The 18,603-nt window shown below is 30.5% G+C and overlaps 1 protein-coding gene across 4 annotated transcripts in view; it reads right to left on the bottom strand.

Moving 5' to 3' along the window:
* The window catches only part of LOC129944417 (uncharacterized), a 270,811-nt gene that overhangs the window by 15,469 nt on the left and 236,739 nt on the right, over positions 1 to 18,603 (bottom strand). For 3 of the 4 annotated variants that reach the window (XM_056053831.1, XM_056053830.1, XM_056053832.1), the window contains 2 exons: positions 17,182 to 17,352; positions 4,400 to 4,429 (listed from right to left, as the gene is read on the bottom strand). In XM_056053831.1, the coding sequence (XP_055909806.1) occupies positions 4,400 to 4,429; positions 17,182 to 17,352 (201 nt within the window). The remainder of the gene's footprint in view (positions 1 to 4,399; positions 4,430 to 17,181; positions 17,353 to 18,603) is intronic. The other variant, XM_056053833.1, reaches the window with a different exon arrangement.

Below are 18,603 nucleotides of genomic sequence, written 5' to 3'. Positions count from 1 at the left end.
TTTTTATAAAAAAACTACTGAATATAGAAAATAATATTTAAAAAAAGTTTGAACACAATATTTTTAATTTTTGAAAAGCTATTTGAGTCGAAAGTAAATTTTTACCAAGTTTTAGTATTGTTTTTTTTTAGGTTTTTATTTGTTGTAAAAAAACTATTGATTCGATTTTTCTCAATATATTAATGAATATTCACAATAATATTTTTTAAAAGATTAAATAGTTTATAGCCAATATCTCAAGGTTTTGAAAAGATATTTAAGTCGAAAATCAATTTTTAGCAACTTTTCTTAAATTTTCTTTTAAGTTTTTATTTTTTGTAAAAAAACTGTCAACTCTATTTTTCTCAAATTTTACTGAATATTGAAAAAAATATTTTTTTTAAAGATAAAAGTAGTGTAAAGCCAATATCTCAAAGTTTTGAAAATATATTTGAGTCGAAAATTAATTTTTATCAACTTTTATTAATGTTTTTGTTTGGGTTTTTATTTTTTTGTAAAAAAACTGTCAATTCGATTTTTCTCAAAATTTAACCAGATGTTAAAAACGTTACTTTTCGTTGCACAATACTGTTTTGGAGATAAAACCATTTTACATTCGTAAAATTTTCGAGCTGAGCAATTTTTTTTTTAGTGTTTTTGATTTATAAAAAAAACCGTTAATAATATGTTTTTTTTTTAAATATAATTGTTTCGTATCACGTTTCAATGTATTATATTAAATTTGATTCAAGTCTTTAGCTTCTTTGGTCGTGAAATATTTAGGGTTGACCAAAGTTTCTATCTTTTTTTAAACTGCTATGGTAAAAAAAACCACCCACGCAATTTTCTTGGGATCCCTTTCTGCATCTTTCTGCCTTATTATCTGCATAAAAAAATTTATTTGAAATCGATATCTCTTCTGGTTCTTGAGCTAAGGACGACGAAAAAAACGTCTTGAACGTACGGGTGTACAACCGTACGTACACACGCACGCACAAACATCTTTCTAAAAACCTTTTATTTCGACTCTAGGGACCTTGAAACGTAGAGAAATGTTAAAATTTTCAATTTGACAAATAGGACCATTACAATAACTTCGTATGGGAAGTTAAAAATATTTAAAAAAACACCTTTCACGAAAATCTCTCGAGATCGTAGCTTCATGTCAAAGTTGCAAACGTAAGCATTTCTAATTAATTTAAAACAATCCACTGAGATGGTTAAACATACATAAATCGTAGACAAATATTGGATGCGATTTTCTTCAAAAACATAGGAAAACACCATAGAATTTTTGAATGCCCATCCATTTTTGCATATGCCATAGGTAACTTTTAATTTAATATTGTTTGAATTTCAACCAAACTGTAGCATCAATAAAATATTATTAAAGTGTTTTTACACTCTCGAAAAAGCATCAGTAACAACATAAAAACTATACCCACCCATTTTATCGTAACTGCTCTCGACCAAAAAACCAATTACTTTACCTTTCATTGTTCTGAAATGCGTATTTTGTATATTCTACAGTATACCTGTGTATATGCTATATTTTTAATTCAAAAATACTGCACACAATTTAAATACAAAGTAAACAAAAGCCCATCATCATCACCATCACCATCAACACGACTGCAAAGCAAATTTTATTGTTTAACGTTTGAATAATATTTTATGTACAACCTACAACAACAACCTGGGCAATATTCATAACAAAATAAAAACAACAAGAGTTGAAATAAAAAAAAACAACTACAATAACAATCCCTCCGCAAGTAAATGTAGCGTAATGAAAATGTATATTATTTTATAATTGCCTTTTTTTGAAACAGTAGATATGTAGGCACCTCTATGTAATCATATAAAAGCTATATTCGTGCTTTACACGTTTCAATTTCAACTTAAAACTTTCAACGCCACCAATTAAAAGTACCAATTTTATCTTTAAAAAAACAAACCTCCATAAAATTAAAAAATATCCTTTTTTTAACCCAAAGTTTCATGTCCTTATTGTATACTCTTACTCTCTTAGTTATTTTGAAAAGTGCTTTTTTATGAGACATCTCAAAACCTTTCTCCTGATGTAAAAATATGTAAACAACTTCGAATCTTGAATTAAAAAACATAAAAAAATTTATATACATGGAAATACATCATCAAGTGGTCACATTTCACTTCATAAGGATTCAGTTTATAGCTCAAGGACTTGCAGCGACCGAACTTAAAAAAGCAAAAAAAAAACTAAAACTGCTTAAATAAAGAAGAAACAGCCTTCAATAAAACTGTTAACGTTAACGATAGCATCGTTGTTCGGTCCGTGTCGGTCGGTAGTGTAGTTCTTCATATCATCATGTATAGCCATTAAAATATTGCGCCATTTAGGACTCCTAAGTGTTTCCAAGCTCGCATAAAATTAAGCACAATCCTTTATGCGTGATGTGGGAGTATGGTCTTATTTCTTTTTGAATCGTTCTTACTTAATCCATTAAGGAAACAGTTTTGAATGCATCGTCATCATCCATTAGATGATCTCTTCCGGTGCGGTGCGGCGAAGATTCTTTGCTTTGCTTTGCGAAGAGAGAGAGTGAAAGAATATTATCCTATCCTGATGAAGGATAAGTGGGCATTTAAGCCCATTAAAACGATTAAGCTATAGAAAAAATTCTACTGAGCCTTCTCCATCTCCATCATCAACTCAACTCAACTTATTGTTAGTTTTTTTCCCACTTCAAGGACATAAATGGATAGATTGAGAGGATTTGAACACATTCTGTCAAAACCGAAAATCTTTCCCTCAGTTGAAAACATCATTTCTATTACAGCAACAAGGACCTTAACGAATAAGATGAGATATCGCATCAAGCATATTCCTCCTTCCTGCAACAATGCCTTCAAATCAAGGACTCAACTCAATCAATTAAAATCAAATTTCATCAGATGACAGTGTTACTCCAGAAGAAGAAGAAGATGACTCTCAAAAAGTCTCTCAATCTCAACACACCAATCTGAAACTTCATGCAAAAGTAACAAACCCTCAAATCCATCAGTTTGGCGCTTGAAAAACGGAAACTTGAGATAACAGACTTTCCTCTATCATCCAGAAGGGTACTTGTCGTATATACTCGTGCCTGCCTACTCCCTATTACAGTCCCTATATATGTAGTCTCAGTTAGCCTATCCTTGAAGGATCTATATGTGCTCCTGGTTTATACTCGTATACATCGTAGATGCTATGTCATATGATACATGCATATAAAGAAAGAAGAGTTGTCCATTAATCTGGAAGAGAAGTAAGGATTTTTCACATCCTTTATGATGAAGCCTCGTCTTCATTTTCCAAACGCCCAGCTGAGCCGTTCCACACGATAAGGAACCGGATTTTAACGCGAGTTCCTGGCAAAAGTATAGTGTTGTAAGTTGTACATATAAAGTTGTTGCAAGTACTACAATATATCATCATGTCCTTTATTATCCTGTGTGTGCTGTTTTGTGCAGGGTGCCATATAAATTCGTATATATATGTATTTAAGTGAAAAAACGTGCTGAATTGGTATTTAATTTTAAAAAGTGCCTTTTTCTAAATGTGTACAATTTTCAATAAAATACCAGAAGTGTGATAGAAAAAAGAACCAGGACTACAGCTCAAAAAAAGAATAATTTTCAAAAACACAATACAACAAAAGAAATACAAGAATAGTAAAATTATACACATACTCGTATAACGGTACGTGTGTGGTACTGGCTATGTCCTGTGAGCTAACTGGATGACTGCAACATGCGTTCCTGGTTTTGAAAACGAAAGGACGAGGGGGAATTTTATATATTCTATGGTTTGGGATATTGGGGATCCTTTTTTTATTTTGTTTGTAGGTAGGTACTCTTTTCCGGATTGTGCGATATCCTTTCTAGTGTAACACGTCAATGGGTTGTGGTTCTTTTTTATTTTAGTCCTTTCAATGATCATCATCTAACTACACAACCAACGTACACAAAAAAGTGGTTTTTGTTTTTGTCTACTGATAGCTAGAGGTAGGTACACATACATTCATATAAATATTTAGAAGGATATAAGAACACAATATTCTAGGTGAATGGTATTTCTGTGGGATTTGTGGTTTAGGGCTAACAATAACAGGACTTTGACCTTTTTGCAAAGAATATACATAAACATATACTCGTACTATCTAGCTATATAAAATTTCAAATTATTTTTGTATAAAATTGTGATGCTCTCTGATTCAAAAACACATAGAAACACAAAAAGAGAAAAGGAGTGAAAAAGTTCAATCGAATTTTGTAATATTTTGGTTTGCTATTTTTTTGTATTATTTTTTTGAAAAATAAAGGATGTAAAATTAAATTTAAACACTTATGGTATATAGAGGAAGATTATGGGTGGTTTTTGTATACATTACGTTACCGTTGATTTCCATTTCGGGTTTGGGCTGTCCTATTTGAAAAATCATTATCTTGTATTAGTAAAAATCACTAATATAAAAGATTTTGGAATTAGGGCTGATTGAGGTGATTTTGACGGAGTTTAATTGATGTGCGTTTTATTATTGTTTTTTTTTTTTAAATTGGCAATATTTTGTGTGAAGATTTATGATGAAAACATAAAGAAAAGAGATAATACAGTATGAAGATAATGTGTACAGAAAAGTCGTTAAAAGAGACGTACTTAGGTTAGGTTCTTCTAATTGTTGTACTAAGGTTGACAGGGGAAACAATTTTGATAGTAAATACGTTTAGAAGGAACAAAAATGTTACACTGGCAATATCGACTTAAATATTTAGAGATACATTTTAAAACATTTTGTTTCATTTGAAACACTTCATGGGGATTGGACTAAAATATTCAAAAGAAAGAGGCTGGGATGCGACCCACACTGATAACTTCCCATCCGGTGTGTCGATTTGTCTTGCTTAAAAGTTTGTAGGTTTTCGTGTTTTGTTAAAAAAGTTGTCGGTTGAATTATTCTAAAAAAATAGTTTGATTTTTGCTATAAAGATTTTTAGTTGAAAACCAACTTTTACGACTTTTTGTAGCATTTCTTAAAAGTTTTTGTTTTGTATATAAACAAATAAAAATTAGATCAATGAAATTAATTTGGAGTCAATATCTTTTATTATTCAAGAAATATTGAGTACCGAACAACAATTTTTAAGAATTTTGCGTACTACTTTTTTGTAGATTTTATTTTTTTATGAATGTCTATGACAATATTATTTATGAAATAAAATTAATTTTTGAAAAGATATTTGAGTCGCAAATCAATTTTTACGAAGTTTAAGTAATGCGTTTCTTAGGTATTTATTTTTTGTGAAAAAACTGTCAATCGCATTTTTCTTAAAAGTGTACCGAATGTTAAAAAACAATATTTTTTATAATATAAAAGCAGTTTGAAGTTAATATTTTAAATTTATTAAAAGATAATTATTCGAAAATAAATGTTTACCAACTTTTATTAAGTTTTTGTAGATTTGTATTTCTTGTAAAAAACTGTCAATTCAATTTTTATCAAAATTTTACTGAAAACAATATTTCTTATAAGGCAAAATTAGTTTATTGCCAATATCTCAAAGTTTTAAAAAGATATTTAAGTCGAAATTCAATTTGTACCAACTTTTGTGAATTTTGTTTTAAGTTTTTAATTTCTTGTTAATAAAGTGTAGAATTGATTTTTCTCAAAATATTACTGAGTATTGACAACAATAATTTTTAAAAGATAATATATTTTAAGCCAATGTCTCAAAGTTTTGAAACATTATTTGAGTCGAAAATCAATTCTTACTTACTTGTAAGTAAAAAACTGTCTATTCGATTTTCTCAAAATATTACCGAATGTTGAAACCAATATTTCTTATAAGATAAAATAAGTTGGAAGCCATAATCTTAAATGTTCGAAAAAATATTTGAGTCAAAATTCAATTTTTATTAACTTGAGTTGTTTTTTTTCGGTTTTTATTTTTTATAAAAAAACTTTCAACTCGATTTTTCGAAAAAATTTACTAGATGTTAAAAATGTTATTCTTTGTTGCAAAAAATTTGTTTTAGAGAAAAAATCATTTTTATTCGTAAAATTTTAGAGCTAAAGAACATTTTTGTCTGTTTTTTTGTTGTTATAAAAAAAACAGTTAATCGGATTTTTTTCTAAAAATATAATTGTTTGGTATCACGTTTCAATACATAATTTAAAATTTAATTCAAGTCTGTAGCGTTATTGGTTCGTGAGATATTTAATGTTAACAAAATGTTCACCTTTTTGTAAATTGTTTAACAAAATTTAATTTCGATTTCGATATCTCTTCTAGTTCTTGAGCTATGGACGCCGAAAAAAACGTTGCGAACGTACGGACGTACGTACACACGCACGCAAAGACATCTTTCTAAAAATGTTTTATTTCGACTCTACTGACCTTAAAATGTCAATATTCTCAATTCGACAAAACGGACCCATTACAATAACTTCCTATGGGAAGTTAAAAAGAGGTTAGGATGTGATCCACACTGAAATAACTTCCATCAGTGTCCGTTTGTCGATTTTTTAAAACTTTAACAAAATACTGACAACAATATTTTGTATATGAGATACGAACATTTTAACTCAATATTTTTCTTTCTTTTTATAATACTTGAGTCGAAAACCATTTCTTATAATTTTTGTGTTGTTTTCGAAGATTTTCGTGCTTTGCAAAAAAAAATATTTAATTTTTTTTTTAAATAAATGAAGAATAGGAACAATATTTTAAATGTGTTAAAATAAGTTTAATTTCAATATCTGTTTTTGTTCTCGACATTTTTAGTCGAAAATCAATTTTTCAACAAGTTCGGCATCATTTTTCAAAAAAAAATACTGATTGGATTTTTCTAAGAACTTTATTCGACGTTAAGAATTTTGATGTCAATATCATCACTATTTTCGAAATATTCAAACTAAACATCAGTTTTTATGTTTTGTAAACCATTGCTTCGATTTTTTTCAAAATTTTACCAGTTGTCAAAGACGTTATTTTCCGTTTTATAGACTTATTCTAGAAGTATTATCATTTATTGTTCGTAAGATATTCGAGTCGCCAAATATTTTTGTTTTAATTTTCTGAGTTATACATTTTTTTTTCAAAACTTTACTATTCTTGGAACACTTCATTAAATATAAAATGTAATTGTAGATCGAACTGTATTTAAAATGTTGTAGTTCTTTCTCTCTTTCTTTCCATTTTTCGGTTTCAAAAGTATAGGGCTAGAATTAGACACCTGTCAAACTAAGTTGTTAAACGATTTTATCTTTTCTGATATTAAAATAGATCGCTGTAAAATTGCACAACTTTTACAAATTGTTTTAGCCTTCTATAAAAATAGTCATTCTGCCATAGCCACATAGCAAATGGCAAAATTGCGAAGAAATTTGAAGAAAACTAAATTTTGTAAGGCATTCGCATCATCGTTTCGCTCGTACCACTTAAAATATGGCTTCTGTAAGTGAAAGTTTTGCGAAGACCTAAATGTGTCGATTCCTCATCATTCTAAGGAATTACTGAAGCCATCTGAAAATTCACAACGAAGATACGTCAGTTGAAACCTTGAACAACAGGCGGTGGGCGGCGATTTTTCAAACAAAATTCTCTTCACCAAAGAAGTACATTTCTCACTAGGTTTTATGTTATAAAACAAAATTGTCATATTTGGGGTTGTGAGAATCCTCAACTAATTGAAGACACACAAAAAGTCAATGTTAGGTTCGATCTTTGGTCCAGAGGTGTCATTGGACCTACCTTCATCGAACGACTGTCACCGTCAATTCGTATCCGACTCATTGTGTCTGATATTTAAGAATACGACTTGGAGAATATGTGGTTTCAACAAGACGGTGCCACTTGCCACATAACTTGACCGAATATGGGTTTATTGCAAGAGACATTTACTGGCTGCCTAGTTTATCGCCGTGATGATATGACACCCCTCTACTTTTTGCTTATGAAGCTATGCAAAATATCATGTTTATGCAGATAAAACTTTAACTTTAAAACCAACATTCGACAAGTTATAGCTGATATCCCGCCCAATATGTGTCAAGAAGTGGTCGAAAATTATTTAAAAAGAATCGTTGCTTGTAACAATTCTCGTGGAGGTCATTTAAATAATGTATTGATTCATACATAATGTCAATGTTCAAACTTTATAATAAAAAGGAAATATCATGAAAAAAAATGTATATGTGTTTTATTTACATTAACCTTTGAAACCGCAAAATGGATAACCCTGTTCATCAATTAAAAATAAGGCATTTGTTGGGCAATAAGTATTTTTCGAGCTCCCATGAGGTTGTACTTATTACAATTTTAAGTTTTGAAAGTGCATGCACGTGCTCAAATTTTATTCCTTGAACGTTTTTTTTTTAAAGTTTTTTGCTTAGAAAAGTTTCCAAGATCCGAAAAAGAAATAAATTACAGCGCACTCCCGTTTGGCTGAAACTGAATGCAGTTTTGAATAGTTCTGAGTCAGCTTTTGAAACCAAATTTTTACACTAGCTCAATTTTTTAGCCGAAATGGTTTTGGAAATATTCATTTTTTTGAGAATAAGTTTTCAAAATCCAAAAAAAAAAAAAGTTGAAAGAAAATGTTTTGCAGGAGTTTTTAATCATTTCGAATTAGAAGTGAAATTTTTGATTTTTTTTTGGTTGACCTTCGCTCAACCATGTTATGTGAATCAATTACACTACCTATCACCGATATTGAACGATGTGTTTCCATCAGTCTTGAACTTGGTATGTTAATGTACGTCATGGTTAGTTATATACCACCAAAAAGCAATATTGGACTTTATGAAAAACATTTTACTAACATTGATTTTGTTAATAATTTCAAAAATCATTTGCACAAAATTTGTATTGTTAGTGATTTAAAATGATCCGATATAAATTGGTCATATTCCTTAAGTGAAAATATGCTTATCAAATATAATTCAAAAAATGCTTCTGAATTAGATATTTAGATATTAGATATTTAAAATGTAACTGTAATAATCCAAAATCATTTAACTTCTTAAAATTAAACTTCATTGAACTCGATAATTATCTTGGAACTGTAGACTGTAATACTGAATTTTTAAACCTATACTTGAAGAATATGCTTAACCGTTTCACGGGTATCTTAAATACACCTTTTAACTTATTTGCACCTTATAGGACTGAAAAGAATATCTCAAAACCTCCGTGGTATAACAAAAGGCTGGCTCATTTCGAAAAAAAATGTTGAAAATTACAGAGGCTTATTGTAAGCTTTCAACAATTTCTAAATTGCTTAAAAGTTTAGTAAAGACCAAACTGGATTTTGTCGTAAAAGAACATGTAAGTCATGCCTGGGTTTAGTTTCAGCATGGGTTTATATCGGTTAGATCAACTGTCACTAATCTCACATGTTTTTCCTCTTTCGTTATTAATTGTTTAGAAAGTCAAAGCCAACACAACACAACATACTGCTTCGTAAGCTTCATAACTTTGGGATTCACTCTAATCTTCTTCAGTGTATTTCATCTTTTTTAACTGATATAACTAAGTAAAAATTGACAACCAAACCTCGAGATCCATTAAATGTACCTTAGTAGTTCCGCAGGGCAGTCATCTTGGCCCACTTTTACTTATAATCTTTATCGATGATATTTGCAAAAACATACATTTTTAGCCAATGTCTCATTTATGCTGATGATCTTAAATTATTTTTAAAAGTGAATTTCCATTACTTGAGTATGCTGATGTCATATGGAATCCTTTCCAAAAAACATTTTCGGATAGAATTGAGAAAGTTCAGAATCGTTTCACAAAATATGTGTTTTGTAAAATGCGCTGGAATTTTTGTCCAGATTCTCAAGCTCGACGTAATCTTCTGGGTCTGAGATATCTCAAATCGCGAAGTACTATTCATGATATAATATTTGTGCGAGATATCTTATGTTACCATATAAAGTGTCCTAACCTTCTATCGTTAATTTGTATTTACGCCCCGATTAGTCCGATTAGACTTTTTCAATCTTAGCATAGGACAAATTTTGGGATTAATGAAACAGTTTCAAGTTAAATTGGGGAAAATTGATTTGTATTATCCGTTTTTAAGAAATTAATCATGAAGTGTAAATTATTTATTTTTTGTATATACCTATGCATTTATTCTTTTTTGCATCTGTTGAGCCTGTAGCTCGTAGATTAAACAAATAAATAAATAAATGAGTGATTTCAACTTTTCGACATAAAATTGCAAGCTGGAAAATAATTTTTTTGAACTCCCATGGGTAGTTTTAAAAAATTTCGTCCAACGGCTTCAGATTGAATTTACAATTATAATAACACACGGAGCATAAAATATTTAAAAGAACGCATTTCTTGGATTCACAGATCTGGAACTCAATTGAAAATTGACGTGTTGACGTAAGTTTAATAAAAAAATCTGAATTTCTAAAAGTGAAGTACCCATTTTTATTCTGATATTTATTTACTTCAAATAATATGATACTTTCTAACAAAATTTCTACAAAGTTTTGATGGATAAAAACAAAATAAGCTGAACACTACATTTTTTACTTTTCAAAGGGTTGTGGTTGAAAATCAGCTTTCAAAATATTTATTTTTTAAATTTTCATTTACAAAATTCTACAAGCAATCAAATATGTTCAATAATGAAAAACAACGCATGCTTAATTAACGTCAGACTTTTAATTTTCAACAAACTTTTCTTAACCGAATCAATTAAAATCAAGAAGTGGCAGAATTTCGGCAAAAATTTGAATTTTTAAAAGCTGACTTACAAAAACAGAACAACGATATGTTCCAATGTCTTAAAAAACAGAATTTGTTTGTATACAGTCAGAATTCTGAAGAGCAGAACTTTTCGATTTTATGTATTTAGAATGCTAGTCTGTTTTTTACATTAAACAAAATCAAACAAAAATGTTGATATCTGCCTCCATCATGGGCTTAGATAGTTGACCTAAAAAAAACTCACACTTAATTAGCAGAGCAAAAACATTTTTTCTTCGGGCTTGAGATAAGTCTTTAAATTTATAGGTTCGTTAAACCTTTTGATTTGATTTTTTGGCTAAGAGATTTCATGTGCAAAATGTTTGATGTTAGGAAAAATCATCTCTGTCTTTGGCTTCTTTCGCTTTATTCATAGTTGAAAAAAAGTGTTTTTGAATGTGAATTTCGAAAAAAATAATATTAATTTGTTAACTTCAGTCCGTAATTGGCATGAATTAGAATTTTAAACAAGTTTTGAAAAAAAAACATGGTTTCACAATTAGTTTCATATCCATGTTTTAAGTAGAGTGAATTTTTTGGGCAGATATTGTAGAGAGTTGGTTATAAGACAATGAATTTCTTTTTCTGAATGTCATTAAAATAATTTGACAATCTTATGTAATGATTTTTATTAAATGGAATCTTTTTTCCGAAACTAGTTTTAAAATTTAAATGAAGTCATAATCGCACAGAGTTGAATAATTGAGTTATAATATAAATTCACATAATAAAAATTCCATTATGTACTTCATGAATATCTATTACAACCTATAAAAAGGAATTGTTTCTCAAAGCTCCTTAGAAAATACTTATTTTTGTCTCTACTGATAAATATCTAAGTATGTATCTATCGTAATTGCCCTCTTTTATAGAATACCTGGGTAAAGCATCCAATTACTTTTACGTTTTTAAATCACATTTTTCTATTTAAATGCAAATGTCTTGACGCAAAGTTAATAAAGTTTACATAAACCATTTTTGTAGCCAACGGTGAATAAACATTATTCTACGAAAAACAACAAGAACATGAACAAGTTGTACCTTTTTTTCCCTGGTCCAAGAAAATAAATTCAAAAAAAATTTTTCTGCCACTCTGGCGTATGCGTAACTTTTTTGTATTGTTTCTGGTGTATCCTCATCAAAATGTACAAAACAGCACCAACTCTAATTCTTCTAATTCTAATTCTAAATCTAACAACAAAAAGTTTGATGGCGTGGGAATGTTGTTAGTCGTTTGTGTTTCGCTAACATGCCATTAACAATTAACACCTCATTTAACATTAATTAAACAGAGAAAAAGTTTATATGTGTTGCAAGTCTGCTCATCCTTTTCCATCCCCATTCCCTGTTAACTTTATTCACTCAAAATCTACCGACATATTTCTCACAAGTAAATTCCATTCAAATTATTTCAACACACATACTTAGATGATTTTGTTTCATATGCACCTAAGGTAAGGTTTGTATAAAAGGGAGTAAATGTTTAGAACAAAACACCCCCACTTATCTGCACATTCTACAAAATTATGTTTCAGTTCTAAATTAATATCTAATTTCACAGGAATATATCAACTGCTTCTTCCACTTCGCTGCCTTCCCAACGCAACGCATGGCTTTGGCGCTAACTGAAGGAATGGAGTAATTTCTCCCCTATTAAAATTCCTCTCATTATAATTTATGGATGCACAAGCATCGTTTATACAGCTATCGTCAAAATAATAGGAACATGATTTAATTTGTTTGTTGATTTTGTCTTTAAAACTTTGTCGAAGATAACTCATATAACATTTAACTATGTGTTTAATTTTAATACGGGAATTGGTTTGATAATGTTTATTAACTTGCTAATTTTAAATATTTACATGTACATAGTGATACTTTGATTGTAGAGTCTTGAGATTTTAGAGACCCAAAAAAAACAGAAATAACTGATTTAAGCATAAAAAACAATAGAAAAAAAATACTGAAATTTTTCTTGAGAAGTTGAATACTACATTCCAGTGTGGGTTCTTCAACAGATTAGTTTTGTTAAAAGACTTAAAGGTGTCCAGTCTCTTTAATTTTGCGTTCAATGAAATGTTTTCAATGAGATTTTTCTTAAGTTATTGAAAATACCACTCAAAACCATATGTAAATTGTGTTTATAAGTATACTTGGGTCGATATCCTTTTGAAAACGCTACCTTAAGAACGTATCTATAATATGTCAACTTATACGAATTTTTCAAAGTAATTCCATCCGTAAAAATCTATTAATCGTTTGCTTGTTTGTTTGTGTGTTTGAACGCGCTTGTCTCAGAATCTACTGGTGTGATTTGAAAAAATCTTTCAGTTTTAGATAGCCGATTTATTGAAGAAAACTTTGGTAATATAACATTAAACTACGACTAATACGTAAGGAGCATCAATAAATAATGTTTCAAAATCGGGAATTTTGTTCCCTTTTGGAAGCTTGCACTGCGTTAAGTTTTATGAGCTTGGGTTGAATTCTTCTCACATTTGTCGATGAACATCCGTTTTTCAACATTTATCGTAAAGGCATCATGGATTATGTAATAAAGCGCTGTTCAAATTTTTCCTTTTTTTGGCGAGTTGTTTGGAACTTATGAGAGCACCTGGATTTTTATTTGAACTAGGAAGAAAAATATCTTTGAAATTGTATATAAAAGTCGATATCTTAATAAAAATGGGTTATATTCAGCTCCTGTTAGTTGTTACATGGAAATAATGAGAGAATTCAGTTGGGATTGAAAATCTACGTACAGTGTCCGAAAAAAAGATTTCCCTTAACAGGAAAATTTTATTGAATTTTTTAAATTAAATACTATGCCATTTTACATTAATATCCGTTAAATATTGTCCTCTATTATTAATACATTTACGAAGCCTTTCCTGGAAGTTTTCCATTGCTCGTTGAGTCATTTGTGGTGTAATGGCTGCCACTTCTTGAGTGATTGCCTCCTTAAGTGCTTCCAAAGATGTTGGGCAATGACTGTAGAAAAAAATCACAAGTTGATAAATCAGGGGACCTTGGTTGCCAGGTAATATCTCCTCGTAAAGAAAGAAGATGCCCTGGAAACATCTTTCTCAAAGTGGTTAGTGAACGCGTGAAGTGTGTGCTGTGACTCCATCTTCTTGGAACCAGATTTCTTTGTGGTTCCTAGTAAACTGATTTAAATTTGTCTGGAGGAAGGTCTCAATCATGTGACAGTAGCGATCCGCATTAACTCTAACTTTTTGCCCATTTTCTTCGAAAAAATACGGACCTAACACACCAAATTCGGCAACAACACACCAAACTGTCACATAAGGCTGTGAAGTGGTCGTTGATTAATTTTTTGAGGCGTTTCTGTTGCCTAGTATCGGAAATTTTGTTTGATAACCAAACTTGAATTGTTTTTCTATTCGGAACAGGATCATGTCTTCCAAGTTGAAATCGAATGTGAAAAGCTCGCTGAGTAGTAATCGCAGAACCACCATTACGTATATATTCCTCTATGACAAATGCGCGATGCTCATCGTGCCAAGCCATTATGATTACTAAAAACTACACGTAGACCTCTATTTATCTATACCCTGAATACCATTTTATCTATTAATAGCTTTAAGTATAAACAGAACCTGTATATTCAATTTGACAATACTTGAAATTTCCAAAGTATGCAATTTAAAAGAAATATCATAAAACCGGGATTTCCAGTTCATAGGAAGGCCTTAAAAAAGACGGCCTCAGTGGAAGACACTATTTTAGAGCTCTACAGAATTGCTTCGGTATCAGTTCAGGACTTCAATGGATCATAGACACGATCTGTGTCAAGAAACAGGAAAAATAATTTCTTCAAGTTCAGTGATTGAAAGCCTCGCTAGAAATGGACTCAGAGCACTTAAGCTAGTATTGAAGTCGGATTTCTAAAAAAAGAGAACAAACATTTATTTGGACTCAGGAGCATCTCAATTGAACCTAAAACATATTAAACGATGTTATCTTTTCCAACAAATCGAAGTTCAAACTGCATGTTAGAGATGAAAGGATTCTTGCCCAAAGAGAACCAAAGAAAAAACTAGGTTTGCTTTTCGGGACTTGACAAAAGTAAAACGTCCTGCGACTTTTCAAAAAAAAATTTTGGAGTCATATCATCACAGATAACAGTCAAGCGGTGTTAAATCGCACGATCTTGAAAGATAATTCATGGGTCCGTAACGTGAATTATGCGGTAACCAAACGTTTTCTTCAGAAAATCAATGATGGCGCGAGCTATGTGACATGTTGCTTCCATTATATTATTGAAACCACAGCTCCTGCACATCATGGTTGTTTAATTGCTGAACGAAAAAGTTTATAATAATCATTGCTCTGTAGCGGTAACCCTATCGTTCTGCCCAGAACCCTTTTTAAAACGTATGGATTCCACCAAAGCATAAAGCACAAAAAATGGTTAATTTTTTCGATGTAACCTAGTGTCAACAAACACTTGAAGATTATCATCAATATAAACACGGAAGTTTTTTTTTATTGACGTTCCATTCAAACATAAGTGAGCTTCGTTGCTAAACAAAAAGTCGCGATACTTATAAATTTGGAAGCATTGTTCATTCGTCAGTCAATTAATGTTGAAATTCAAAACCAAAAATATATCACTTGACAGCTATCAAATTAGCAACCAGTTAAAATTGTGTTGCCAACTTAAAGACCTATACAATGCTATAAAATAAATAAATTAGGTGGCGCAACAGTCCATGAAGAACAAGGGCCTAGTGACTTTCAACTCGCAACCATTCTTGTATGCGAGTAATGTTGTCAGAGATAGAAGGGACCTGGACAAGAATTACTCTTGAAGGATTTGCCAATTCCTCGCAAGAGGAAGTACCCGCGAAAACTTTTTTTTATTTAATTAAGATGGCACAGGCAGGAATTGAACCCAAGACCCCAACACATTAACCATGTCGCTAAGGGTACTACCAACGGGTTATTCCATTGGTAAATTTGGATTTCCTTCAAAAATTGATTTTTCCGTGTCGCATGGAACACGATGGGATTTGTTTTTTTTTGTAAACATTTTATTAATGTAACTTCGGTAGAGCTTTCAAATTCCCAGCTTAACATTTTTGAAAAATTGTTTAGTATGGTGCAAGGAGGGGGGATTTGATCTTAAATCAAAAATAAATCAATTCATTTTTTCCCATGGAATGCAAAAATTTTTTCGGACGTTTCAAAATCTGGCCGCATGTTTCTTAATGACATTAATATATTGGTGCAAAGTTTAAAACAATTTAGTAAAATACTAAAGCCATATTTAGAAATTTAATAAAAAATTAGCATATTTTTAAGACCAAAACATGATTTAAGTAAATTTAAATGATTTTTACAGCTTAGTATTTTGATCAAGTAAAAATCACTGATGGCTACTTTGACTTCTATCAATTTTCGAAATCCATGTGACATCTGTCAAATAATCTGATAAGAGCAGCGGATGGGACTGTCACTGTTTAGACAAATTTTAATATCAGTTTTTTTTTCAAGAAGGCAATTAATAAATTAATTAGTTACACAAAGGTTAAGAAGGGTTCAAAATATTGGAGGAGCTTAGCAAGTTGTAAATGTGTAATAAATTGTCAAAAGTAAGAAATGATCCCATTATTTAAGTCCTGGCTGTTCATATAAGAGTCACATTGCTGTGTGTAACCTAATTTCGGTAAAGCCAAACTCAATAAACCAAATTTGTTTGACAAATATATAAATAGCAATTGAAAGAGAGAGACACAAAACATAGAACACCGGTAATTCCTTTGTAAATGCTCAAGGACGACAAACCGAACGTAATGGGGAATTCAATTTGATTGCACCGATTCGTTATCAGAGAGGCAAAGAAAAAACTTATAGAAAAAAGCGCCAACAACAACAACATAAACAACATTAAAGGACGAACTAGAAAGAAAGAAAAAAGTGAAGCAAAAAGGACGAATTGTATATAGCAAAAGCGATTTGCTTTCCCGGAAGATAATCGAAATTACAGAGAAATGAGATTCCTTCGTCGTAAAAGGACGAGAAGTTTATTTTTTCGTTTTGTATTTTATTTTTGTTTGTGGTCCTTGTTTTATTGTCTCTCTGTTTCTGTTTTATTATCCTAGTTGCTCCTAGTTCTTCGCTCCCTCTGTCGGAATCAACGACAAGGTAATCATGTAAAAACAATTTAGATTTCTTTGTAAACAATTAGAAAGTTTGAACTTGCGCTGGTGGTGTTAGTTGTGGTCGTAATTGAGGTTCGTGGGTGTGAGAAATCACGAATGAAATTCAAAAGAAGAATAAAGAAAAATAGAACTAAAAAAAAGGAAGAAAATAAGTTTACTGAAATATATATATGTATGTATGTAGAGAGTAGAGTGGTTTACAAAGAAGCAATATAATTACCTGAATGTAGTCACAATCGTTCCAGGTCTTGAGGCGAGGTTCAAATTTCTTATCCTTTTCGTTTGTATTCCCTATCTTATTACCTATCGTCTCTTGAGTGGATATCCAAACGAGGTTTCCTTTTGGCTGGCGTACAAGGATGAGGGCATGTTTTCCATCAGGCACGTCGTGCTTTAAGAATAAATCAGAAAAGAAACAACAAAAAGGATAAGAATAAGAATAATAAGAGAGATATACGAGACAACAAACAAAACACACACAGTAAATTAGTTTGGTTATATGATGGAACAAAAAAGGTTTCCTGTTTCCGGTTTACATTATTTCTTTGGTTCGGTTTGGATGTTGTATGGTTTTTCTTTTTTATTTGTTTAAATTAAGAATTTCTCTTTTAAGGACCATTCATTTGTTTTTTTTTTGTTGTTAGTTTTTATCCTTTTGTGCTTCATTTTAACTATACTTGTGTACGTCAAAGAAGAAGAAGAGATGCTTTTGGTGATGAAAAATGAATGGACCAATAAACTTAATGGCCAGTGTTTCTTTTCTATTAGTTTGACTATGGAACCAGGGAAATAGAAAATTCTAGGACTGAGGTATATTAATGAGGTGAATTAAATATCTACTCTGTACATAAAAAGGAAGAGGAAACTTTTATAGAGGGGTGAGGTATTTTTAAGAGGTTGAAGTGATTTTGTAAATGATGGGGTAGTAAATTTGATTTGAATTTTAGAAAATTAATTGTCTTCAAAAGAAAATTGGGTCCCTCGAACAGACGTGGGGACGGAAGGGGAAAATTATCTTTCAATACTAAGTACTTTTCAGAAAATATTTTGTCTTCGACTAACGAATGTGACTTTATGAGTTTTTATGCAACGGAGACATTTTATTGTTGTTTAATTAAAGAGCGGCACTCATAACTTTCCATTAGTGTCCCCTATATTTTGAAAACTAAATATTTTGTCAGCCAAAGTATCATCTAAGGAATTTTAAAAAGTATGCTACACAAAATTAAAGTATGTTCTGTTTTCTGTCCGAAAAATGGAAGTATTGACCCTTTTTGGTAGTATTATTGACATGCCTTTAATTTATGTACAAAACACTATCAATTTGATTTTTAAGAAATGATATTAAGTATTAAGATAACATTCTTTATGAAATAAAATAAGTTTGAAGTCAATATATTCCTTTGTTGTCAAGAAATTTGAGTGAAAACCCAGTTTACACTAATTTTTAGCAGTTTTTTTTTTAAATTTGTAAAAATATACTGACTATTAGTATTTTCTAAAATGTTTATCAAATAGCAAGAACGAGTATTAAATTTATTCTAATGATAATGCCAATATTTGTTCGTTAATGATTACAGCTGCAAACTTTGTTTCTAGTTTTTTTTTTAATTTAAAAAAAAGCAATTAAATTCTAAAGAAC

This window comes from Eupeodes corollae, chromosome 2 (assembly GCF_945859685.1).
Source record: "Eupeodes corollae chromosome 2, idEupCoro1.1, whole genome shotgun sequence".
NCBI lineage: Eukaryota > Metazoa > Arthropoda > Insecta > Diptera > Syrphidae > Eupeodes > Eupeodes corollae.
The sequence above is the reverse complement of the archived record's forward strand: the minus strand, read 5'-3'. Positions and strand labels throughout refer to the sequence as shown.